We start from the raw sequence: 26931 nt of genomic DNA, 5'->3' as shown, positions 1-26931 counted from the left end.
TCAGGAGAAGGTCAGAAAGACCTTGTTTCTGAGACCTTTGCAATATTTTTCAGTTCAAAGCACTCAGCATGCCAAGGTGTCATATTTTGGGGTATCATGTTCTGAGCCCCAACAGTGTTAATGGCTAAGAATGACTTAAAATGTAGTTTCTTACTTTAAACTGATCACAGCACATTTTAAGTTTGGCTCTCTTAAAAGACAACAAACGCATTGAATATTGCATGCCAGAGAGTGTGGGATTTCAAAATGTTTTCTTATGCTTGGTTAGGTGATTACCTACACAGTCGGCAGAGAAGGCTGAATCCAAACAAGCAAGTGCTCATTCAAATTTCAGTGGCAAAACATGAAAAAAAAAATACCCATTCTGCTTAGCTTTTATTTTGTGAATGACTTAGAAACACCTACTTTATAGTTTTGCCTGTCTCTCTTCTCTACTCTAACTTGTCCTTAACTAAACTGGACCAAAGTTTATATTCAGTTGGTTCACGTGATATTTTCTGAAATCCTTGGGAAAATAGTCAAGACGGCACATATCTGCAGACCCTGTACTGTGGCTGCCCTTTCCTGAGATCCAAATGGCTTCTGCAATCCACTGTTTGAAAGTTTTATTTTTATATAGTTATACAAAGAAGATTACTTTCTTTAGAAAATGTTAAAATTAAAAGTATAAGACATAAACAAAAACACCCAGAAAAACTATCACAGATAATGCCTTAGTGTATATTCTTCTAGATATTAGATGGGCAGACAGGAAGACAGACAAGCAGATAAACACAAAGGTAGATAGATAAATAGATACATAGATAGTAGATAGAGAGATAATAGATCATGATAGGTAGATGATGGGCAGATAGATATTAATAGGTGATAGGTAGATGATAGACGATAGATAAGTAGATAAATGATGAATGGTAGGTAAATAAATGATAGAGGAGAGACAGGTGATAGAAAATAGATCATGATAGGTAGATATTTGGTTGGTGCAAAAGTAATTGTGTTTTGCTATTTAATGGCCAAAACCGCAATTACTTTTGCACCAACCTGATAGGTAAATGATATATTAGATAGATATAAATAGGTATATGATAGATTAGAAAGATGATAGGTAGAAGATAGGTATTATCTATTTATCAATCAGATAGATAAATAGATAATAATGGTAGATGGATCGACGGATAGATGGATGGATGTATAGATACATAGGTAGGTAGGTAGGTAGGTAGATAGATAGATAGATAGATAGATAGATAGATATGATGTGATACATTCCCTTGTTTCATTGACATTTACTGCCAGGCATTATCCTAAGTACTGAGGATAAACCACACAGAAAAATATCTCCAACTTCCTGGAATCCACAGACTATTTCTCTAATGAACAAAATATATACTAAATATTTAGTGTGATAGTAGTACATGTTATGAAGAAAAATAAAGCAGCAAATGATATTTGGGAGACTGGCAGTAGAAGTGGGGGATGCAATTTTATGTAAGAATGCCCAGGAAGTTCTCTAGAAAATATCATTTGAGTAAAAATTTAAAGAGAATTTAAAAAATAAATCATGTAGATACCTGGGGGAGAGCATTTTGGACATCAGGCAGAGGGGACAGCCAGTGCAAATGCCCTGCCAAAATAACTCTCTCCTGACAGCACTGGGCTGAACCCCACCATTAAGTCTTTCATATCATGGAGGATTTGCATATGTAAATAGCTAAAAGGACAATGTGCAATAATTTCAACTTTTATTTTAGATTAAAGGATACATAGGCAGGTTTATTGTGTGGGTATATTGCATGATGTCGAGGTTTGGAGTACCAGTGATCCTGTCACCCAGGTAGTGAGGGAGCACAGGTAGTTACCAATAGATAGTTTTTTAGCCCCTGCCTGCCTCTCTCTCTCCCTCCTATAGCAGTCCCCAGTGTCTGTTTCCATCTTTACGTCCATGTGTACCCAATGTTTAGCTTTCACTTATAAGATCAAGTGGTATTTGTTTTTCTGTTCCTGGGTTAATTCAGTTAGGATAATGGCCTCCAGCTGCATCCATGTTGCTGCAAAGGACATGAGTTTATACTTTTTTATAGCAACACAGTATTCCGTGGTGTATATGTACCACATTTTCTTTATCCAATCCACCATGGATGGGCATCTAGGTTGATTCCATGCCTTTGCTATTGTGAATAATGCAGTAATGAACATATGAGTGTGTGTGTTTTTTGGGAGAATTATTTTCTTTCAGATATATACCCAGTAATGAGATTCCTGGGCCAAATGGCAGTTCTGTTTTAAGTTCTTTGAGAAATCTCCAAACTGCTTCCCACAGTGGCTGAACTAGTTTAAATTCCCACCAACAGTATGTAAGTGTTCCCTTTTCACCACAGTCTCACCAACACCTGTTGTCTTTTAACTTTTTAATAATAGCCGTTGTGGCTGGTGTGAGATGGTGTCTCGCTGTGGTTTTTATTTGCATTTCTCTGATGATCTGTGATGATGAGCACTTTTTCGTATGTTCGTTGGCTGCTTGCGTGTCTTCTTTTGAAAAGCGTCTGTCTTTTGCCCACTTTTTAATGGGGTTGTTTTTTATCTGTTGATTTAAGTTCTTTACAAATTATGAATATGAGAGCTTTGTTGGATGCATAGTTTGCACACATTTTCTCCCATTTTGTAGGTTGTCTGTTTACTCTGATGGTAATTTCTCTTGCTGTGCAGAAGCTCTTTAGTTTAATTAAGTCCCACTTGTCAATGTTTGTTTTTGTTGCAATTTCTCTTGAGAACGTAGTCATGACTTCTTTGCCAAAGACAATGTACAGAATAGTATTCCTTGGGTTTTCTTCTAGGATTTTTGTAGTTTGAGGTCTTACACTGAAACCTTTAATCCATCTTGAGTTAATTGTTGTGTATGGTGAAAGAAAAGGGTCCTGCTTTATTCTTCTACATATGGCTCACAAGTTATCCCAGCATTATTTATTGAATAGGAAGAAGGATAATATCTTGAATTCTTATTATAGATACCCTTAAGCTAAATATTTAGACAAAAAATATGCAAGCAAAAGAAGAAACAGGGTGCTTCAAGTAGGAATTTTCCTGTTCTAAAATTAACCTGTGGATAGGCCTGCCTCCCAAAATTCACAATGATGCCAGCCCTTACTTCATTATAAGTATGTGGATGTTGAGAATACTCATTTACAGAATACAGGAGTAAGGCTAAAGTAACTAAAATGTTTAGACTGCAAAGGAAAAAAAATAAGGACATAGAAGTTAATGGTACTGTCGATAGATATCTAAAGGGTCATGAAATAAGAGGCTTTAGCCAGTCCTCTGTGCTTTCAAAGTATGTGAAGGATTGAGGGAAGTAGCTTTTTAGCATCACTGAAAGAATACACTTTTAATCACTATATCTCTCAGGGGATGAAATGCATCTCTTCCAAAAATATTTAACACCCTGACCTGGAAGAGTTCAAGCCCAGGCTTGGGACATTGTGCCATAGGTAGGTCCCGATAAGGATTCCTGCAGTACCCAAGAGGTTACCCTGGAAGGCACCTAAAATTATTCCCAACTTGGATAAATTGCTTTCCTAAAACCGTAGTTGCCAGTGCACTGTCCCATAGTGATGCCACCCTGGTAGATCATGTGTTTCTTCACCTTTGCTAATGCTGTCAGATTCTGTCATTCCACAAATATTTATTGGACACACCAATAAATATTGGTACCAGGCATTGTTCTAAGCACATGGAATACATCAGTGAATAAAACAGACAGAACCCACTAACTTCAAGGAACTTAGGTTCTATGGGAATAATAAACCATCTTTTCATCCTATATAAAATGATTATAATTGTTGAACGGTGGTGACTGCTGTGGAAGAAAGAAGAAGCAGAGCAGATTGAAGGGAATCTGGAAGCCAGACATGTGGTTTGCAGAATTAAAGGTCATGTCACATTGCACAGATGAGGTTTGAGCAAAGGCTGCAAGGCGCTGAGGAAGTGAACCACATACTGTGATAGAGAAGATGGTTATAGGCAGAGAGAACAGCTAAGGTTAGAGTATGCCTCATATGTCAGAGCAACGGCAAGGAGGCCAGGGTAGATGGATCAGAGTAAGAGGGGCAAGGAGATAGAAGAGATGTTTGGAGAGGAGGGTCTTGTAGGTCACGGAGGGCTTTGTAAACCACTGGAGGAGCATGTGCTCTGCCTGGAATGGGAAGCCGTGAAAGAATTATGAGCAGAGGAGGCATAAGATCAGACTAACATTCTACAGTAGTCTCGACTCATCCTAAAGAGATACATTCCAAGACCTCCAGTGGATGCCTGAAACCACAGATATTACTGAATTCTATATATGCTATGTTTATTTTTAATTTTATTTTATTTTGAGATGGAGTCTTGCTCTGTCACCCAGGCTGGAGTGCAGTGGCTCAGTCTCAGCTCACTGCATCCTCCACCTCTTAGGTTCAACAATTCTTCTGCCCCAGCCTCCCCAGTAGCCGGGATTACAGGCACTTGCCACCACGCTCGGCTAATTTTTATATTTTTAGTAGAGTCAGGGTTTCACCATATCAGCCAGGCTGGTCTCAAACTTCTGACCTCGTGGTTTACCCGCCTTGGCCTCCCAATGTACTGGGATTACAGGCATGAGCCATTGCTACCGGCCTGATATGTTTATTTCTATACATGTATACTTGTTCTAAGTTTGTATATATAGCACTTGTATGAATAATACCTATGATAAAGTTTAATTTATAAGTTAGGCACAATAAGAGATGAATAACAACAATGATGAAATGATTCACATCCCATGTGGATAGAGCAGGATGGTATAAGACTTCATCATGCTATTCAGAAGGGCATGCAATTGAAAACTAACAAACAGTTTATTTCTGGAATTTTCCATTTAATATTGTTAGACTACTATTGACCGTGGGTTGCTAAAACCATGGAAAGTAAGACCTCGGATAAGGAAAGACTACTGTTAAAGAGTAGTAAGAGTAAAAGGATCACTGCACACTCTAGAGAGGCAAAGGTGGAGACATGGCCACCTGCCCGATGGCTCCTATAGAAACCAGGGGAAGAGTTGGAGGCCATAGAGTAGAGGAGTAAGATATGCTCATGTTCTGGAAACATTTTTAATGTAGAGCAGGCATGATATCCTAGAGGATATTTGAATGTGTTCCCAGTTAAAAGTTTTTATTATGTATGATCATGTTCTCTTTCCTTATCTCCATTTTTGTGGTAACGTGGGGGCTGTGTTTGAATGATTGCTCAAACATTGTAGGGTCTTTGAGGAAACTGTACAAAAATCATCATGGATATTCTCAACTGCATGCATTTTATCTATTAGTTTCACTACTATTTTAAGATGTATTTTTGAGTATCCAGCACTACCTTTGGGTCTGTATGAAACTTATTTTGATTTAAGGAACTCAATGACCTAAGAATTTGGGACATCTCAGGTTGCCTCAGAGATTCACCTGTTTAACAGGGAAGATAGCAAGCATATTTCCTCCTACAGCAAACTCCTCTGAAATATCAAAGGTTGGCCCAGTGTTTCAATGAAATCAACTGTCAAGAAAAACACTTTGTATTCGTTAGACATGAGACAAATGCCGTATATTAAGTTTATTTTTAAATGGAGGATAAAAACAGGAAGACCATGCTCCAGTCTGAGAAAATATTGATGCCATGGTATTGGTGAGACAAGCTATGGTTTAATTCATACCTGTAGATTAAAGAATCAAAATGAATGCTGATAATAATAATAATATTAATATCCTGAGGGAGTAGAGGTTAGGAAAGAAAGAAGAGAGAAATAAAAGATGAATCTTTTGTCCTGAGCCAAAGGTTGGAGTTGTCATTACCTGAAGTAGGGGTTATAGGTAGAACTAGTTTAAGGAAATAAGAATGATATCAGAAAATGAGTCGTTAATATGTTAAGTTTGAGTTTCAAATATCTATCGGACATCCAAATGAAGGTAAGAATAGGCAGTTAATATGTAGTCTAGACTCTAGAAAACGGGAATGGGCTAAAGACACAAATTTGAGTGTCCTCAGCCTATGGATAGAACTGGATGAGTACATGAAGAAAATGAGCACCAGAGGAATGCCTCTAGAATTGAATTTATAACACATCACCCTTGAAAAGTTTATCTTTGTTTACCTTAAGTCATTTTTATCAATATATCACAGCCATGAGATTTCTAAAATACAGCCTGCAATGAAGAATGTGTTATTAGTCATCACTCCAAATAAAGTCTCCAAGCTTTACAGTAAGGATTAATTTGAAATGAGATTAGCATCACTAACAAGGGCAGTGATTGAAAAAAACAATAAACCCTGGGAGAAAACATACACAAAATGAAAATCACAAAAATAACAATAACCACATTCTTGAGTGCTATGTACACAGTTCTAAATAGATGATTCACTCATTTAATTGTGCCCAACCAGCCTGTCAATAAGTAAAATATCTGCTCTTATGGCTGTATTTAAGTGCTGACTTAGTTTTTAAAACTGTATCTGTCATATTTACTTCCATTTTCCCATAGAAAACAGAAATAACACACTCTCCAGAACCAAAAATCTTGACAGAAGCCCAAAGTTTGGACTCAAAGAAAATCAACACTTTGGCATGAGTACTCAAGCTAAAATGCAAGATACGCTATCCACAGTCAGTGCCAAATAAGTGACTCACCTTCTGCCATCACCACTCACCCCTCTGTGCCGTTATGGCCACCTGTGATAGCCAAAACTCTTCTTCTGCAATGTGCTCTCCCACCATTCCTCTTGAAATAGCCCAAGGATGGAACATTCTTTACACATAATACGCCCCTCCCCCCCAAAAAAAATTATAGTTTCTTTTTTTCCCTGTACTCACTTTTTTCTACCCTTCATATCTATCGCCTCGGTTCTTTGACCAGAACCCTAATCAAATATTCAGAACTCTGTCCAGAAAATCAATCTTTAGATATTGCAGGACAGGTATATTATTGTTATCTACTGTTGAAACTTAATTCTTAACAGAATTCAGCACCAACATATACTGGTGGAGCTGAGTGCAATATACTTTCTTGAATACATAGACTAGATTCTTCTATAAGGTCCTTTGTAACCAAGGTACACAATTTTTCTTTTGGGAAGACTCCCTCTTGCCTTTTTTTTCTTTGGCTCTTCTGAGAAACCCTATGTATGAAGGTCTTCACTTTAAAAGTATTGCATTTCTCCAGGTAATTCATTTTTTAGTTTTGATTTTTCCTCTGCTCTGGAGGATGCACAGATTCCCTTAAGGATCCTATTAAATTTGGGTATATTAATATACCCACAAGTTTATGAAATGCCATTTTGTATATTTCCAAGTTCAAGTAGAGAAGAAATTAACATTTAAAATGTGCAACCTGATCTTTGGGTCCCAGTGGTTTGATACATTTATTTTTACAGCATCAAACACACTGCTGTGGTTTTACAAACAGGGAATTGGATTAAGACTCAAGAAAACCCAGGTGCTTTTCTTTTGAATGGAGACTCATTAAAGATAGCTAAAGCTAACTAGAAATGGATTGGACTGTGGTGTAAGGTAGAGAATTTCTCACACTGAGAGGTGTTCAGCAGTGCCTGTGTAGAAGGGACTCATGCATCAAGTAGGGGTTTGACCTGAAGGTCTCTTCGAATTCCTGGCATTTGTGACCCGTTTTCAGGGCCGATCCAAACAATTAACCTCACCATGCCTCACTTTCCTCACTGTAAAATAGCACTGGCATCTATTCACCTCAGAGGTATATCCTAAGGTTTATTTTGCTATTTATAAGGCATGTAGCCAACTTCATAAAAAGGGGCAATCTAAATAGCAAAGTTTGTTTTTACTTAAAAGGAAGGCATGGGACATTTTAAATGCTCACTGGAAATAGCAAAGGGTTTTTTCTTCCTCCTCCATATGCTCCACCTGTTGCCTGAGTCACGCGATATACATGCAAATCAGCATTTTTTTCTGTGTCACATCTGAGTGCACCGAGTAGACAGGCGGCCAAAGCAAGTGTTTAGAATTGGCCATTTGGATATTTTTGAAAGTTGTATCTATATGCAGAGCTTAGCTCACATTCATGTGGGGAAAAAAAAAAAAAAAAAAAAAAAAAACAGCCTTCTTTCTCTAAAGCGTTTATTCAACCAAAGTTGCATTTCCAACTTCATTCTTGGGGATAGAAACGGAAGAAAGAGGCTCTTATGATACTATTTTATATCAGTATGTTTTTTCTTTTTGTTTAGAAAGATTTGAACTTAGAGAAAAGTTGCTGGACATGTACAATAAACTCCTGTACACCCTTCACCTAGATTCATCACTTATCATTTGGCCACATTTGCTATAATGCTCTATCATTTTCTTAATGTAGAAATACCTACAACGATAAAAATAATACTAAGCAGGAGCACTGTTGAACCATTTGAAAGTAAGCTGCAGACATCCTGACCTTTTTCCGCATAAATACATTAGCATGAATTTCCTAGGAAGGACCTTCTTCATTATAGCCACACTACAATGATCAAGTTCAGGAAAGTTAACAATAACATAATAATGTTATCTAAATATATAGAAATATATATTTGTTAATATTATTACTAGCAAAAAATATATGTTTGCTAATTGTCACAGGATCAGTCATGGCATTCAGTTGCCAACTCCCTTTCGTCTCATTCGATTCAGACAATTCAGCTTCCTTTTGCCATATACGACATTGACATTTTTAAAGAGTCCAAGTCAGTTTTATTGTAAAATGTCCCTCTGTTGGGTTTGTCTGGCTCTCTCTTATCTACGTTTTATTTTTAAATTCCCATCATCTCAGTGGGCCAGAAAAAAAATCACATTATCAGCATGACATGCACCTTTACCGTTCACTGCAACTGGGGTGCTGGCAGGGTTGGGTCACTCCATCAGGGCGGCATCCAAACACGGGAGGATTAGCAAAGCTAGGTGTTGTGCCTAAATCGATGTCCTTCCTCTGAAGTAATTATTTGTTTAGCAAATAATTTTTAACTATTCATTACAAAGCAAAGTAAATGATTGATGGATTGTTGCAAAATGCAAATATAAGGGAAAGCTTTCTCTAAATTTTGTCTGCTGTGCCTTTTGAATTGTAAATTTTCCATCATTTGCTAATGAAAGCAGAAAGGCTTTTCTGAAGCAAACAATTGCTTCAGGAAGAGAAATGTAAAACTCACTCCCTTGTTCATTGTTCTTCTCCTAGTTTTGGTCCCTAATCTTTAAATCTGCTGATCCTCCCCCTTTCTGAGGCCAATTTACCTATATACTGGCAAAAGGAGAAAAGTAGGAGTTTAACAGTGAGTTTTTTGTAAAAGGTAAATTTATTCCAATTAGAAACTAGTCTTTTGGACTGCGATGTTCTCCTTTTTCCTCTATCAGTATTAAAACATACTTTCTTTTATGGAACAATTGTAAAAGTTAATATTCACATTTGGGGGTGACGTTGACTAATGGCCTAGTGTGCCAAATGAGGATTTAATATTGTGTGCTGGTCTAAAATGTTCTTTTTGTTTATTTATACAGCTATTTATAAATATAGTTAATCAGTCAATTAATTAGTTTTTCATTCAGCCAGTTGACAAGAAATCCAAAAGTTGGGAGGGGCCAATGATTTGGAGGAAAAAGCCCTAGATTTGGTATCAGAAGGTAGATTTGGCCTTAATCCCTGGTTCTGCCACTTATTAGCTATATAACCTTGAGCAAGTTGCTCCGGTCTTCAGCAGCCTTAGCTCATAATCTGTAAAGTTAAGGGGTAATTGATGCCCCATCTACCTGAAGAGAGCTGATGGGATAAAATTCTCCTACAGGCTGTGAGGACTTTGAAGCAGGTTGTGTTGTCTTGCACCTCCAGGGCTTAACATGAAGCTTGGCATCTAATGAGCATCCAGCAAATGTTTTCCCATAAAAATAAATGAAAGAAGTGAGAAAATGTATGTCAACTTTAAATCCCATAAATATGTAAATCATCATGATGGAAAGATGTGACATTCTATTCAACAAAGAACAAGAGAGCAGTTCATTGCAGCACACAAAATGCCCTTTTTAAATGTTTTTCCCGTGTTATTTAGAGACCACATTAAACCGTCCCTTATGGTCATGCTCATGAAAAAAAAAAAACAACTATGTGATTGCAAAGCAGGTGGGTGACAAGGGAAAACAGGAGAGAAACTCAGGCAGCCTGGGGTCTCTATTTTTTCCCCCATCTCATCAAAAAGTCCTAAGCCCTACATCGTATCTCTTCCCTCAGCACCAACATCTTGTATTTATAAGGCAGGATGGTGACGTCAAAAGATTAAGTGTTGGATTCACATACAGCAGTTTTAATCCAAAATTCTTCTTAACTATCTTTGTACGTTACTCAACTATTCTGGGCTCTGAATTACTCATTTAAATAACAGTAATAATGGTTACATCCCAGGATTAGTTCAAAGATTAACACATATCACAAATAACAAATACATGATTCCATGTTCTATATGTTTTTTCATTTTTAATGCTCCTTAGTAGTTCAGGACACATGACTCTGGAAGTGAGATGACAAGTGGCTGATTATCAGGACCTGAAGGCCTTCAACCGCATTGACCGATTTGAAAAGGAGCAAGAACCCAGGAAGCCTATTATTCTAGCAATTCAATGTTTGTGTAAAAAGAGAAAAGGTTGATTTATTAGCCCATTTTCACACTGCTATGAAGAACTACCTGAGACTGAGTAATTTATAAAGAAAAGAGGTTTAATTGTTTCATACTACCACATGGCTGAGGAGGGCTCAGGAAACTTACAATAAAGGCAGAAGGGGAAAGGAAAGCAAGAAGCATCATACATGGTGGCAGAAAAGAGAGAGAAAGGGGGAAAGTGCCACACGTTTAAACCATCAGATCTCCTGAGAAGTCACACTATCATGAGAACCAGCATGGCGGAGATCCACCCCCATGATCCAATCACCTCCTACCAAGTTCCTCCCCTGACACATGGGGATTGCAATTGGGGGGAGATTTGAGTGGGGACACAGAGCCAAGTCATATCAGACAATAAACGCTAAATCTACATAAGATAAGGTTCTACAGCAACCACTCTTCCATTCTATCACCCCTACACACTTAACTCTGAAGTTCAATATCATGATAAATTTACTGTATATCAGAATCAAACCTAACTATGGTGGTAGAGAAACTTTTCCTCATTTGAAACACACACACACACACAAAAATGTATGTTATAGTAAAAAAAAAAAAAAATGCCTCAAGTTTGGCAGTAGCTGGAATCCATGCTGAATCTTGCACAGAGCATACCACAATTTTCATTGAATACTCATGAAGCTTAATGTTCCCTATTGATTATCTAAAGCTAACAAACCCAGAAGGCACAGAACTGCATACCAAAAAAGAAAACCTCAATTTTTCAGACTGATGGAAGTCCTTGAGTGAGAGCCAACATTATGCAGTGCAGTGAACACCTGCTAACACTGGGGGAAATAAGACGGAGGCTTTTACACAGCATCTTTTCTTTCCTTGGAAAGCACTTATATTAGGAAACGGTGCAGATCAGTAGCTCCACACCTGTGGTAAATCAAACATTCTCCATCAAGTTAGTTAGGCATATATGTTTTGTTGCAATAACCAATAGAGAATGTTTTTTAAATTCTGTTTCTGCTTTTATGATCATAATTTCTAAAAATTCCATGGGCTTTTTAAAAAATTAAGTAGGATTTTTCAATTTAACATTCAAATATATTAGCAAGAAAAGGTAATGAGCCATTTACAGATAGTTTATATGGCAGGAACTGAAAGATTATATAAAACAACCCAACTAATTAGCTGATTAAGAGTATGTTATATACAAATACTTAATAAAAGACTTAGAGAAGTTTACAGCCAAGAGAAACCTTCGCATTCTATTGGCTTTGTAAGTAAGCAGATGTGATCTATTTCATCAAACACTTTTGGAAACTTCAACCTACTTTTTGTTTACTAAGTTTGACAGTTGCCGGTTTGATTTGTTAAAAATTTGAGGTATTCCCTGAAAGATGAAAGGACAATTGCATTCTAAATAAATTTAAAATGCTCCTAGGAAAATTATGCTTCCAAGCCATACATTCCCAAAAGGGAAAATAGTATAATCCACCAAAGAAAGATGAATGACAAATGGGAGAGCAGGGGTATAACCTTTAGCAAGGTGACCACTGGGTACATTTTGGAGTTAAAACGAGTTTAACTATAAATGGCAATAAACAATACTGTTGACAGAACAGTCTCTGTTGCATGATTGGATGTCATTTTCTAGGTCTAATTCGTCTACAAGAGCTCATCAAAGCTCCCTCCAGATATAATATTAAAATCAAAATCCGCCAGCTGCCTTCTGGGAATAAAGATGCCAAGCCTTTACTCAAGGAGATGAAGAAAGGCAAGGAGTTCTATGTGATATTTGATTGTTCACATGAAACAGCTGCTGAAATCCTTAAGCAGGTAAGAGGGCTAGGGAGGATGTGGAAGTGTGGGAGAAATGTCATTTTCTGTTTTTCAAAAATGCCATCTAGTTTTCACATAATGCAGCACGATAAAACTGCAGCAGTCCAGTTTAGGCTAAAGATTATCATTTTCAGAACCTTTTAAAGAGGCAAGGGGCTCAGAGGGTTTATAGGGCTTCATTGAAGCCTCATGTGAGTGATTAGTTGTAAATGTGTGGTTTCTATGGGTGGACCGGGTATTATGTGACTCCTACCAGCAGAAGATGAGAGAAGGACATCACTTCAAGGTGATTAAACATCTCTCTCTCTCTCTCTCTCTCTCTCTCTCTCTCTCTCTCTCTCATGTCTCTTGAAAAGATTACGCTAGATTTCATTTACACAATGCCTGACTTGTCCTAAATACATCTTCCTCATGGCAAGACCTCTTTTGTGAAACATGCAGGATTGTAAACACAGTAAAAAGGAATGCAGAGACAGTTACAGAAAACATGCCTCTTTCTTCTAATTTGTTGTAGACAATAAACTGCTATGCATTTATCTCCACAGATAATGTGAGTGGAAATACTTGGTAAATTGTGAAATCCTATATCAATAAAGACATTAGTAATGTTCAGAATAATAACAATAGAATAACAATTTCTGAGCACTTGGTCTTATGCTTAAGAAAGTAAATTCCGAATTATAAAAAAAAAGTACGCGTAGACTAGTGCTTCTCACCCCAGAGTGATTTTGCCCCCTGGAAACTTATGGCAATGACTGCAGACATTTTGGGGTGTCATATTTGAAACAGGGCACTCTACTGGCAATTAGTGAGTACTGCTAAACATCCTGTAATACACATCGGAAAGGCTAGCAAGATGCTTAAAATAGAAGCATTAATAAAAGATTAGATGATTGAACCTGGGAGAAAGAAAAAATAACCAGGCTACATTCATACGGTCTGCTGACCATCTCTTTATACCTAAGTCATTATTGTGGCATAGGCAATGTTTTTTATCTAAATTAACACTGTTTTTGCACCCCTTTGTTTAAAATGTCAGGGGTTGCTATGTTGTTGATAGTTAAGGGCTAGTCATTTCATAAGTAGATAAACCCCTCTGCATGAATGCAGAACTGTGGATTCTTGAATCACTAGGAAGAGCTCTCTTCAAATAATCATCTGGCCTGACTTTCTGGTGCTCCATCTCACACTTGCAGAGCATCTCCATGAAGCTGTTGAGTTCAGAATTGAATTTTTAATTGCACTGAACGTCACCAGTCAAAAATGTTGACCAAATGTTTCTATTATCTGTTGGATGATTAGAGTAAAAAAAAAAAAAATCTACTTAAAGTTGGAGTTGGGAGGCTGAGGCAAGTGGATCACCTGAGGTCAGGAATTCAAGACCAGGTTGGTCAACATGGCAAAACACCATCTCTACTAAAAATACAAAAAAAAATTAGCCGGGTGTGGTGGTAGGCACCTGTAATCCCAGCTACTTGGGAGGGTGAGGGAGGAGAATCGCTTGTACCTGGGAGGTGGAGTTTGCAATGAACCAAAATGGCACCCCTGCACTCCAGCCTGGGCGACAGAACGAGACACTATTCCAAAAAATTAATTAAATAAATAAAGTAAAGTTGGGAACATAAAATTGCATTTGAAAGCAATCACAGACATCACCATATCTAATCCTCACACTTTGCAAGACATAAAATGACATTGGCAGAGTCATACATCCAGTGCTTTCTCCACCATGAGATGCTGTCACTCCAGTTAGGCAGAAGAGTATCTGTTACTTAATTCTATGCTATAGTTATATTAACAAATCTTTAGATATTAAAATTGTCTCTCAATAAAGCAAGCAAGCATGTTGCACTAGTGTCAACAACTGAAGAACTTTAAAGGTAAATAAATGCAATTAGTAGTCCTTTATGGTAAAGCTTCATTTAAGAATTTTAATACAGTTCATTAAAGGACGTAATGAGGTGTGTGGGTCAGAACTGAGAAAAGCACCCAGATTTATGTGTAACCCTCAAAAGGCAAAGAAGCATCCCTTCCCAGGAGCCTGTTGTAACAGAGGCTGAGGACTTCTGTTACATTTAAGAGAGTGATTTGCTGATGAGACTTCTCTTTGCCAGATACCCATTTGTCTCATAACTGGCCACATCTCTCCCAAGGGCAGGTCTGGAATAGGCGAGAACGGTGTACAGTGGGGGTAGGGAAGGGCTGCTAGACTTTCTCTTCTATTTCACTAAATTTGGACTTGAAGTTCCTTTGACAGAAGTGGCTTTTTCTGGGCCGGGTATGGTGGCTCATGCCTATAATCCCAGCACTTTGGGAGGCCGAGGTGGGTGGATCACGAGGTCAAGAGATTGAGACCATCCTGGTGAACATGGTGAAACCTCGTCTCTACTAAAAAAATACAAAAATTAGCTGGGCATGGTGGTGCACGCCTGTAGTCCCGCTACTCCGGAGGCTGAGGCAGGAGAATTGCTTGAACCCAGGAGGCAGAGGTTGCAGTGAGCCAAGATCTTGCCATTGCACTCCAGCCTGGGTAACAAGAGTGAAACTCCATTGCAATTAAAAAAAAAAAAAAAAAAAGTGGCCCTTTCCTATTAGCCTAGGGATTACATCATTCAAAGGACAATTGAAACAAAAACAAAAGCGAAATATCTAAGAGTGGCACTCAAGAAATGTCTGGCTGGGATAGCGGGAAGTAGGGTTAGTTCAGCTTTGTGCCAGTCACTGACATAGACATTTTTCTCTTCATCCTCTCTCTTACCACGTTTTATTCTAAGTTTGCTTTTCCTAATCATTTTAGTGGTAAGAGTGTCTGTGAGGCTTGGAGGAAGACACCTTTGAGATGGCTCATCCAGTTTTCATTCTAGACTAATAATGTAGAAACATTTCAGTAATAAGAACCCTTTTTTAAAGGTCCTAAAATGAAATTCCTACCGTATTGCATGTAAAAGCGCAACTGCTGTTTTTGAAATAACAACGGAGGACTCATGTCAGTTTAATGCGGCTTCATTGGAACCTCCAGAGGCTGCTGTGCTTGAAAGGGGATATTGGAGAACTCAGGACTTTTCTGTTCTCATCAAAGTAAGGCCCAAGCACTCTATGTGATCTAGCTTAACTTGCTCCATTTGCCCTGGAGAAAAACCTGTAGAAACAGAGACTCGTCTGCTAAGAGATTCCCCAGGGAGGCTGAGAACTCAGGCATTCTGGGAACCGATTCTGGCTGTCATTCATTCCACCAATCCCTCTACCCAAAAAAAGGAAAGGAAGGAGACTTACCTCTTTTACTGAGGTTCCTAAGAGGTGCCAATGAAAGTGCTTGGCATGCTACACAATTAGAGCGTCAATCTCAAACAACCCCCTGAGTTAAGTTTGGCATTCTCACTTTCCAGGTGAGGAAACTGATGATCAGACAGGATACATGACCCATAGAAGGTTAGTCTCTGAGCCTGGCTGGGCCACCATACGGTCTCTGGACTGCCTGATCTCAGAGCTGGTGGGCTCACTTTACTCTGAAGGGCCTTCAAGCAGAATGGATGACTATTCTGAAGTAGGCTTTCAGAAATGTCTGGAAAAAACACAATCATATGCTGCTGGCCTTCTATAGATAAGATTAGTATTAATAGCTTTTACTGTTTTGGTAACTAAAATCACTGCTGAGAACATTTTTCTGCCAGGTCGATGTGGCAGTCTCTTTATGTGCATTTTCCATCATTATCCTGCTTTTCCCTTCACCTTTATCGTATTTTCCCACCTTCTAATGATTCTTAAGAAAAGAAGAAATCAAAGGCACTTTAAAGATAGTTAACATTTATCTAAAAGTAAAAATTGGGGAAAAGTCTCTAGTTATTCTTGGGCATGCTAATTACTTCGGCAAACTAATTATTTCTATTCATATTGAACAAGTACTATATGATGAGAAACTGAGAAGTTATTTCCCCAAAATTCATTTGAAATTTGAATGTCAAGACTTAATTAGGCCATAGAAGATGAGGTTTTCATATGAACTTTCTTCACGAATTTCTACAGTTGGAAAGTTCCCCATAAACCAAAAGGGTACATGTGTCCTCTCCCCAACTTTTCCACCCACCACCTCGCAGCAGGAGTCCTGATGCTTTGAAAAGATGCCGCTCTCTCCTTAACCTGCCTTCGGTGTGGAAACCATTGCTCCTCCTCACTCCCATTTCCCCAAGTCCAACTACTCTTTCACTGACTCTTCGCTGTCCATCCTTCATATATACCCTTATCCATACTGAGTGTGATTCCACTGAGGGAGTGGCTGAAAGGAGATGAATTTAAAGAATGAAGCAAAGGGCAAGAAAGCTCTACATATGGAATTCCCAGCATGTGCCTAGCAGGATGCTGGGTGCTAAGGAACCATCTCATTTAAGTGACCCAATAACTTTTCATATGATTGGTATTATTCTTCTTTTGCAATTGAAAATTGAAGCTGATGACATTAGGAGAAGTACCTAATATAGATGACGGGCAGGTGGATGCAGCAAACCACCATGGCGTGTGTATACCTATGTTAACAATCCTACACAATCTGCACAGGTACCCCAGAACTTAAAGTATAATTTAAAAAATTTTAAAGAAAATCGAAACCAAGGTAATGATTTTATCTACCATGTACTGAACATACACTTAAATACAAAAACACCAAGGCCTGCATGACCTTGCCTCTCTCTCCAGCCTTCTTGCTGGCTTCCAGTATCTGCTGCTCCATTTCAGAGGCATCCTTTCTGGTCATGTGACACACTCTTTTCTCCCCATATCATAGCCTCTGCACTTGCAATTGCCAAATCCTGGAACATTCTAAATTCCCAATCAGTCCCACCTAAGTTTTCATGAAAATCTCTTGAGAGATAAAAGAGAGGAAGCTCCCTTCTCATTCTCTGTATTTCTTCACTCTACTTGGTTTGCTCTATCACAATAAAAATGATAGTGAATTAAGACATTTATTCATGTGTTGTCCATATCCCTTACTACACTGTAAGTTGCAAGAGGACAGAAACCTTCTTTGTCTTTTTCCCCAAAATCCTTAGCACCTACTACATTATTTGACAGATAACAAGTGTTCAGTACAACTCTGTTGAATGAATAAATGAACCAAACGAATGAATGAGCCAAGAACTGTTCTAGATGTTTCCAGTAAATCATCTCCAAAATCATATGTTCTTCTACTCCACTGAGTCTGCTATGCTCTCATCTCTGCCAGCCACATGTGGGTGAGTTGCTCCTCTGTGCCTGTTACCCTGGAAGAAAGGCTTCATTCAACTATGAAATCCTATACTATTAAGAAACTGTAATGCGTTTGAACCTGTGATTTCACTTCCTGAAAATAAATTTGGTTCTTCGGAGAGCTGCATAGTCACTCTTCAGTATGGTAGGTTTCAGTGAGCAAATTGCTCTCTCAAGCACCCATTCCTAATGGTTCGCTGATGCAGAGCAAGGTGGCACTGCCTTGCTCCCCTCACTGGGAAGCTGCCTGGGGGCTGGACCCATTTCCTGAGCTGGAGAATGGCCAGCAGGTGAGCATGAACACATGGTTTCCCACTCAGGAAACCTGCTGTCTCCTTTACATGAACAAATCGAGGAAGGTTTTCTTCTCCCACAACGCTAGTGGCAATGAGTTTTTAGCTATAATTGAGCCATTGGTCTCCATAAAACAGTTTGCACCAAAATAGTTTGTAGAACTGTACTGCATTTTCCCCTGTCAACGTTTGCATGCTCTTGCTTTTTTTTTCTTCCCTCCACCCTTCTCTTTTTATCTCTTTCAATTAACATAAAAACAAGGCAGGGAAGAACATGTTTTTCTTTTTTTTTTTTAATGCCTGGTTTTCCTCTGCTAGGAAGTGCAATGGCAATGCTAGCTAATCAAATAATTTTCTGTGTTGATTCTTTCCTCATATATGTTGTGCCCAGTGGCTGAATGATGGAAAACAGAGATGGTTAAATAGGTTTCATCCTTTGTTTAGATAAGACAGAAACAATCATCGGCCGTGATTTTCTCTCATGATAGAAAACATCAAGTCAAGCACGGCACACTATGCTAAGGGATTGTAAACCTGTGCCCACTAAGTTAGATCTATAAGTCAATCATTTTGTCATCATAAACACATAGAATAGGCCAAAGACCTTAGGGGCCACTTCATACAGAACTCTTACCATGTGCTGGCACTGTGCTAAGCAGGTTAAATGGATCAGTCATTTAACTTTTACGAGAAAATTTCGTATAGAAGAAACTAACAGAGCTCAGAGAGATTTTGTCACTTGCCCAAGGTCACACAGCTAGCAAGTGGCAAGTCTGGAATTTGAAACTTATCTCAGACTTTGAAAGAAAAAGAAAGATAACTTATTCTGCTACTGTTGTATACAATAAGACATCAACTGATTCTCATCATATTGCAACCTGAAACATATTTTAGTTAAGCCTTGCATTTCTTGAATGATGTTTCATTCTATTCTCAAACATCCTATCATGTCTAGCCTTACACAATTTCTTAAGAAATGATAATTATGTCAAATGTCCCATGACCAAGTAGAGAATGTGGTAGGGATACTGTAGAGAAATTTATTCTTTCATTCAATACTTATTTGTTGAGCATTGATTGAAGGTGTCGGAGATAAAACAGTGGGAGCAACACCAAGAATAAAAACCCAAATCTCTGCCCCCTTAAGGCAAAAAGAGACCTTGAAAATAAATGGAACAAGTGTAAAACTATCCGATGCTTGCAAATTGTCCTAATACCATACAGTTACTTTCTTTTTTTAATTAATAAACTTAATTTTATTTATTTATTTTTAACTTTTGTTTTCAGTTCAGGGCTACTTGTATAGGTTTGTCATATTGGTATGCTTCTGTCAGCGAGGGACTGTGACTAGAATCTTAGACTGAAAGTTGGGAGACCCATTTGCAAACTCTGCTTTTTCCCTAATAGAATAAAATAGCTACCATTTATTTGGTATTTACTGCATGCATAATATGCTCTGTGTTTGACTGCAATGATCTCTTTTTCTCTCAAAATAATATATGTCATAAATGAGAAAAATGAGGCTTCAAGTCCCACATTCAATGACAGGTCTGGAATTTCAGATCAGAGTATGATGCTTACATCACCGAAGTATCTCACATCCTCTAAACAGGCAACTTTGAGAAATTCTGTTGATATCTCTTCAACTCAGTCATGTCATCTATAAATAAAATCATCAAATTGCTAATATTTCCATCAGCTCTGAGCTTCCATGCATACATGTGACCAAGAATCCTCTTACTAGCGTTTAGATATAAAGAACTTGCCTGTATTTAGTAGGCTCTCAAAGAAATGGGAAATTAGCTAAGCAGTTCATTCTTCCTTAAAGTTCCTCCATTCCTTTGATAGTCATTGAGCCAGTTAATTGATAAGTGCATTACTTTGGATAAATCCTGACAATGTAATAATGATGAATCTCAATTTATACTAATTTGATGATAATTTATACTATGTTATATAATTATTTGGGCAGTACATTCGCTTCCTAACTATGTTTCTCTCAGGCTGATATGAAAATCTATTTACACTCCCTGAACACAGTTAGTTCTAGGTGTAAGGAGCAATTCACAGATACGAGTATGTTATTAAATGTACACAAGGATTAATTGACCTCTGTGGATAACCAACAATTTACTAAAGGTGTGTGCAATTTGCCCATATTTTTAGTGTCCAGGATATCCAATTGAGGATTCTCAAAGGCCTCCAAAAAGTCAGTTTTAGAAAGGACTTAGATTTGCTTCAGCCTGAATTGGGAAATGAGAAAAACCATATATGCATATGTTCCGTAAATGCTCTAATGCTTAATTCCAGCTATATCAACATTAGACTACAGCAGGGGATAAGAAAAATGTTCCTTGCAGTGGAAGCAGGGGTACATTAGAAGAAATTGTGAAACATATTTGGAGATGTATATGTCAGGACATGTCTTAAGCTTCTTGGATCAACGAACTTCAGCTTTATTCAAAATTGTAGGAATGTGCATGGCCTTGGATGTGTCTTTTTCTGTGGAAAGGGGGTTGCAGTGTCCATCAGCTTTTCTCAAGAAGCCTGCACACTAAAGTGGTTTAAAATTACTTTGCTGGGTTAACTCTACCTACTTCTTCCTTAACCCTTCATAAATGCAAGATTTTATCAAAAGGACCCTTTCTATTTTTCCCATGACTGTTAGCCAAATCCTCTCTGCTATAAGAGTGATCTTATGAAATGTAACTTTCACCATTTATACAGCCAAACTATGTGCCAGTGGTTTTTTGTTTGCTTTTTGGCACATAGCATTCTATTTGCCAAAGGATCTTCGGGGGTAAAAGGGGAATTGCAGTATCATTAAAAACTCTAATGTATTAGATGAGATCATTATTTAGTGAAGGACCCGATGATTCATTATTTTCCGCTTCTCTAAAACAGGAATGCATTAGTACGTATGTCACATTATTTGAGAAAATTTAAATGTGACAATAGATTAAAGGTAAGGCATTAAGCTCAGCTCCAGTATACAAAATATTCCACTTAGAGATTATCGTCATATTAGTAGCAGTAGTCTTGCGTCTAGGCAAAACTACAGGGGTGATACAATTCTTGGAATTGGCTTCCCAATTCTAACTCTGTATCACTACATCACCTCGTGCATTACATTGTAACAGTGGTTTCCAAGCCTCCTTTCAGCCTAACATACCAAGTCTCCCTGAGATCTCAGTTGATATTATCACATTTTCATGCTAGAATTAACACCTTGCATCCTCTTCATTCTTCCCCCAAGCAACCAGTTTCTCCTCCTCTGTCCCTGTCTTGGCCACTAGAAACCAAAAAACCAATAAATCTACTTTATCCCCTCTCACCTTTCACATTCACTAGTTAGCAAACAGTGGAGATTCTGCCCTGGGAATATGTTTCAGATTCAATCTCCTTTTCTCTGTCTCTCATAATCTTCCTTCTCTACTAACATCATTGATCTCTCTGTCAAAAGTTCCTTTCCCCTCCTATTTTCTAACAATCCTACATAGTCTTAAACACTATTCATTCTGAGTAAAATATCCGATGTTATACCTCCATGTTTGAAATTCCTGAGTGCCACCCTCCCCACCCCTGATGTTACATTAAGAATAAAGGACACATTTCTTAGCATGCCATACAGAGCTCTCCATATCTCTCCCCATTGCCATTATAACATCCAGTTACAAAAATATCTATTATGTCTAATATACCATTTTAGCCACACACAAAAAAATCTGTTAACCAATTTTTAGAAACTATCCTTTCTTACTCCATTAAGGAGATTAAAGTTCTTTCCAAATGTGACCTAAAGGGATTCAAAATCACAAGTAAAGCTGTGTCTAATTAATTCTAATCTCTCAAGGGATGTCATAGCAGCAGATCAAGGTAGGTCTGAATTCTTACAGAAGAAGAACTGGGAGTGAAGCACCTCCTAGTCCCTGGAACATTGTCCAATGAAGGCCCTTTTACAGCGGGGTCCAGCATTTATACGGAAGGCTCTCTCACAAGTAAATGGGAAACTTAACAAACTCAGTTGGGTTGATCGATGCATCCTGCTTAAGATAAAGCTTCAACTCCTGTGCTTCTAACCTTGGTCTTAAATAATCATATGCTTTTATTTGGATTCTCAAAGTCCAGAAGAATTTTATGCAAAATTATTGATTTTCCTGCCATTTACACCTCCTATTATCAATTAATAAATTAATAAAGTCCTAAGATTCCAGGATTGAAATCAAACCTGGGTTCAAATACTATAACTATGTTTTATCTCCCTAATCTATAAATCAGGAATAACACTTCCTCTCCAATTAAATGTCAAGAAGCTATTACTGTAGTGAACATCATGTTGTGGCACTCAGCAAGCAGTAGCTGTGAATATTATTGTTGTAGCTTAAAAATATGACTTGGTTAATATAAATCAGTGGTTCTCAGCACTGGCTGTACATAAGTGTCATCTGGGGAGTTTTTAATAACTATCAGTGCCTGAAACATGCCCTAGACAAAATAAATCAGAATATTTAGGAATGAGGCTCAGGCATTGGTATTTTGGAGAAGTTTCTGGGTGGTTCTAATAATATACTGAGAAACACTGATATAAATTATTTTCCAAGCCTGATAATTTTCAGATAAATTGACAAGGTCAAATCATCCAAAAAGGTGAAGATCAGGCTGCAGACGCATGAAGAATTTACTGGGCAAGAGAGATCTTGTGAGAGCAGCAAGACCATCATTTAATGGCTATGCCCTGTCTCTCCTTCAAAAGGTTACTTTCAAGCAAATTTGAGGTATAGCTTTCATTAACATCATTATGAACAAAGCTTATTACAAAAAGATTACACTGAATCATCTGGGGTAGATAATAATTCAACAGATTTTCTGTTAACTTCCAGCTTCTAGATTTTGTTCAATCATTTGCTGTTAAAATTTGTTCTCCCTGTATTCTCTCTTATATATCATCTTTCCACCAATTTCCCCTAGATGTTGCAGAGAGGTAATTTTTTAGGTTCATGTGGTCTCCCCAAATGTTCTATTCTCTCCTATTTACCAGACTGCCTATTTCATTCTACCATGGGAAATCTTTTCCTGCTCTGTTCGCGACACTCTGTACTCCTTAAATAGCATAATCTCATCTGTTGTGCACCTGGGTGATGCAATCTGGCTCTTCTAGTCGGATCATCTTCTAAGCTAAACTAAACTCCAGTGAGTTCCACTCCACTTATTAATATCAATTAGTATAAGTTTCCTCTCTCCTGCAGACCATACCTATAGGAGAAAAGCTTATAAAGGAGTTAAGACTGAGAAGAACTTCCAAATAGTATAGTTATTTAATTCATCAACTCTCTGTGGAATATCCTTTGATTGTCTTTAGTTTGGCTTGGAGGCAGGAGAAAAGTGGGATGGATTTGTAAATTGTATAGCACAGTTTTCAAATGCAAGGAAAAACCCTAGACTTGTGGTTAGCTTATCACCTGTGTACATGCAGGTGGTTAATATGTGTAAGTAAATGAAGGAAACAGAGAAATTTAGCAAGCTGTCAACCTCAAACCAAGAAAAAGTCATTTCTTCCTCTTGATACATGTTTTTGATGTTAATGTACCAAAGCTGTGCAATTTCATACGCCATAATCACAGAAAGATGAGAAAATGAGATGTATTGGCTTTCTATTGCTGCTGTAACAAATTATCCCAAATTTAGTGGCTTAAACGATACGTTCTTTTACAGTTCTAGAGATCAGAATTCTAAAATCATGTTGTTAGCAGGGCTGCTTTCCTTATGGAAGCTTCTGGGGAAAAATCCAATTTCTTGCCTTTTCTGACTTACAGAGGCTTTCCTCATTCCACATCACACTCCCTGTTTCCCTCTGCTTCCATTCATACATTTCCATTTACACCTTCTCTGCCTCAAAACCCTGCTGTTTTCATTGTGATTACACTGGGCCCACCTAGATAACTCAGAGAAATCTCCCCATGTCAAAAATCTTTCATTTAATCACATCTGTAAAATCCGTCTCCATGTAAAGGAATATATCAGTTGGTTCTGGAATTAGGATGTGGACATCTTTAGAGAACCGTTATTCAGCCTACTCCATAAAAGGGGTATCTTTCTATATATCAGGATTTTCTGGTGTCTAATGCTGCTTTCTATACATTCCATTGCAACTTTTGTAAATGCAAGCTATATTCATTCAATGTGGCATGAATGTACTTTCTATAGCAATAAACACTGATCTAAAGACTGACTTATATCTACCTCGTTCTACTGATAATGAACATTAAAAACTGCATGGCCACAGAGGCATCTGGCTCAGAGGATAGTATAGATGCAGCCTAAAATATTACAGTTAGCAAATGAAAAAGGGCTACATATTGCAGCTCAAACTTTCATCTTACAATTTGTGCTCTGAGAGTTGATATCATTTAGCTGGTTTGCTAAAGACTCCTGTAGCAAAAAAACTTATTTCTATCTAGAGGTAAAAACCATTATTTTAGCCACATTGCATGTTCACACATTTGGAAGTTATTCACTTGAAATTATTGACTACAAACCATGTCTGGTGGTTTAGAATTTATCCTGATATTGAGAAGACTATAAAAAGAGAAATACAATTCAGCTTAGTCAGTATAAACTTCCAAGATGCCTATTTTTCACTGAAAAAATAGCAGTAATAAAAAACCATATAAATATTACAAGAACACCTCAAAATTGCTCGGGAGCACTCCAGGTTCCATTCTGAGTTTCTGTTACCACAATAGTAGTAGCAGGCCTATTTTGTGTGACATATGGATTTCTCCTAGTGATGGCTGCTGAGAATTTGTGGAGAGAAATTTTTCATTGCTGTCTCCATAGCTCTGCATTGCCTTCCAGGAAATGATCAGACTGAAATATGATGCAGGCTTTTTAAGATACCTCCACGTGTTGTTGGAAGACTGAGTCAAAGACTTTCCATGTATTTTATAGAATGACTCTGTCACCAGCCACAGCCGCTAGACCCCTATGAACTACATCTTGGTCATCTTCACTTAGGCTTCATTGAGAACTCTCAAGACAAACTAAAATGGGGTTGCGCAGGCTGTTCTTGATAACATCACCCGTCAAGATATAAGAGATCATCATTGCCAAGAACAACTAGGCTAGACTAAGAAGGTCAATACCACTGTGAACAAGGTCATAAGAGTTCTGTTGCAAAAGCTGCAGAAAACAGCTGGACCCATGTGGGATTATGGTTGTCAGTGAGCAGTGACTGTGTCCCAGGTTATATTGATAACAGTGGGGCCTTAGAATGGTCCTTTCAAGAGCCAGCTGTCATTGAGTTTTGTTTTGTTTTGTTTTGTTTTGTTTTGTTTTTTTGAGATGGAGTTTCCCTCTTGTCACCCAGGCTGGAGTGCAATGATGCAATCTTGGCTCGCTGCAACCTCTGCCTCCCAAATTCAAGTGATTCTCCTGCCTCAGCCTTCTGAGCAGCTGGGATTACAGGCATGTTTCACCATGCCAGGAGAATTTTTTGTATTTTTAGTAGAGATAGGATTTCTCCATGTTGATCAGGCTGGTCTTGAACTCCTGACCTCAGGTGATCTGCCCACCTTGGCCTCCCAAAATGCTGGGATTACAGGCGTGAGCTACCACACCTGCTGGCACTGAGTTTTTAATCTGCTTTCTGATGACCGATTTACCACAAATAAAAGAAAGCAGTAATCATTTTTTAGCTACTGAAACAATGGAATAGTCTTGTGGTATTTCCATGTACAGTAGCATAATAGGAAGAAAGCATTTACAATAGGTACAAGCCACCCTCCCTCTTGCTGATTTAAGGATTATGTTATCTAGATGGAATGGAATGTCATAAGTATGCGGGAGCTTGTCTTTTGGTACTGATGTCTTTTGAGTTCTTATAATTAATTCTGTAACAATATAGATTAGAATTTACCACCAATGCTGATCACTGGAGTTAGTGGTAAAAAACTGTTTTGATGGAAACCTTTTCTTCATTACTCTAACCCAACTCAGCTACACCAGATCTGAAGAGTTCCACCTCTTTTTATGGGGAAAAATTATTTGACTTGTCCCAATCATGATTATTTGTTAATTTGTAATATCTTTATTCTATAAAGAATTGGAACCACCTGGAAAAATGCAACAAACAAATACATGTGTTTAAAAGGGAGGAGAGTTTGCACAAAGGAGAAAATTAGGTAAGAAAAACATAAAGCTAGTTGACATTAGCACACATAAAATGTATACCCTGTGATCCTGTCTAGTTGCCAATGGAAAACCTATAATTTTGACCCTAATAATCAAAACTTACAGGTAAAGTTTTGATTATTAACTTCCTAATAATCAAAACAAAGTTGTAAACAAGACCATTTACATGACTTGCAGTATTCATGAAACAGAAAAATGTATTTATTCAAAAATGAACATCTTGTTCTGGCACTGCTAACAATGCTGTGATGTTAGGTAACTGAGATCTCTGGAGAGTGACATATGTCAGAATCATCTCCACTTCATTGGCTAGAACCAGCACTTACACCCACCCAAGCTCAGGGGACTAGGAAAGTCAATCCTAGTATGTACCCTTTGAGTGGGAAAACTGGAAAGCAGTACTGATGATGTCCACACTAGGAATCTTCTTAAATCAATATATATTCAACACCCCACCTATTTCACATACATGATGTTAACAAAAGGACTGAGTTGTTTTTAACTGTTTGTCGATCTAAGTCAATGATATAATGTCAAAAGTTGTTTAATAAGAATAATTCCATTAAGAAATGAGTCTTGACTGGGCACAGTGGCTCACACCTGTAATCCCAGTACTTTGGGTGGCCGAGATGGGAGGATCACTTGAGGTCAAGAGTTTGAGACCCACCTGGCCAACATGTTGAAACCCCATCTCTACTAAAATATAAAATTAGCCAGGTGT

General features: G+C 37.9%; 1 protein-coding gene across 8 annotated transcripts in view; it reads left to right on the top strand.

The window, feature by feature from the left end:
* Window positions 1–26931, top strand: part of GRIK1 (glutamate ionotropic receptor kainate type subunit 1) — a 388898-nt gene that overhangs the window by 244930 nt on the left and 117037 nt on the right. For all 8 annotated transcript variants that reach the window (XM_017541943.2, XM_037743256.1, XM_017541947.2 and 5 more), the window contains one exon: window positions 12305–12486. In XM_017541943.2, coding sequence (XP_017397432.1) covers window positions 12305–12486 — 182 coding nt within the window. The remainder of the gene's footprint in view (window positions 1–12304; window positions 12487–26931) is intronic.

The sequence above is a fragment of the Cebus imitator genome, unplaced genomic scaffold (assembly GCF_001604975.1).
Source record: "Cebus imitator isolate Cc_AM_T3 unplaced genomic scaffold, Cebus_imitator-1.0 Scaffold138, whole genome shotgun sequence".
Taxonomy (NCBI): domain Eukaryota; kingdom Metazoa; phylum Chordata; class Mammalia; order Primates; family Cebidae; genus Cebus; species Cebus imitator.
This window is presented reverse-complemented; position numbering and strand designations above follow the sequence as displayed.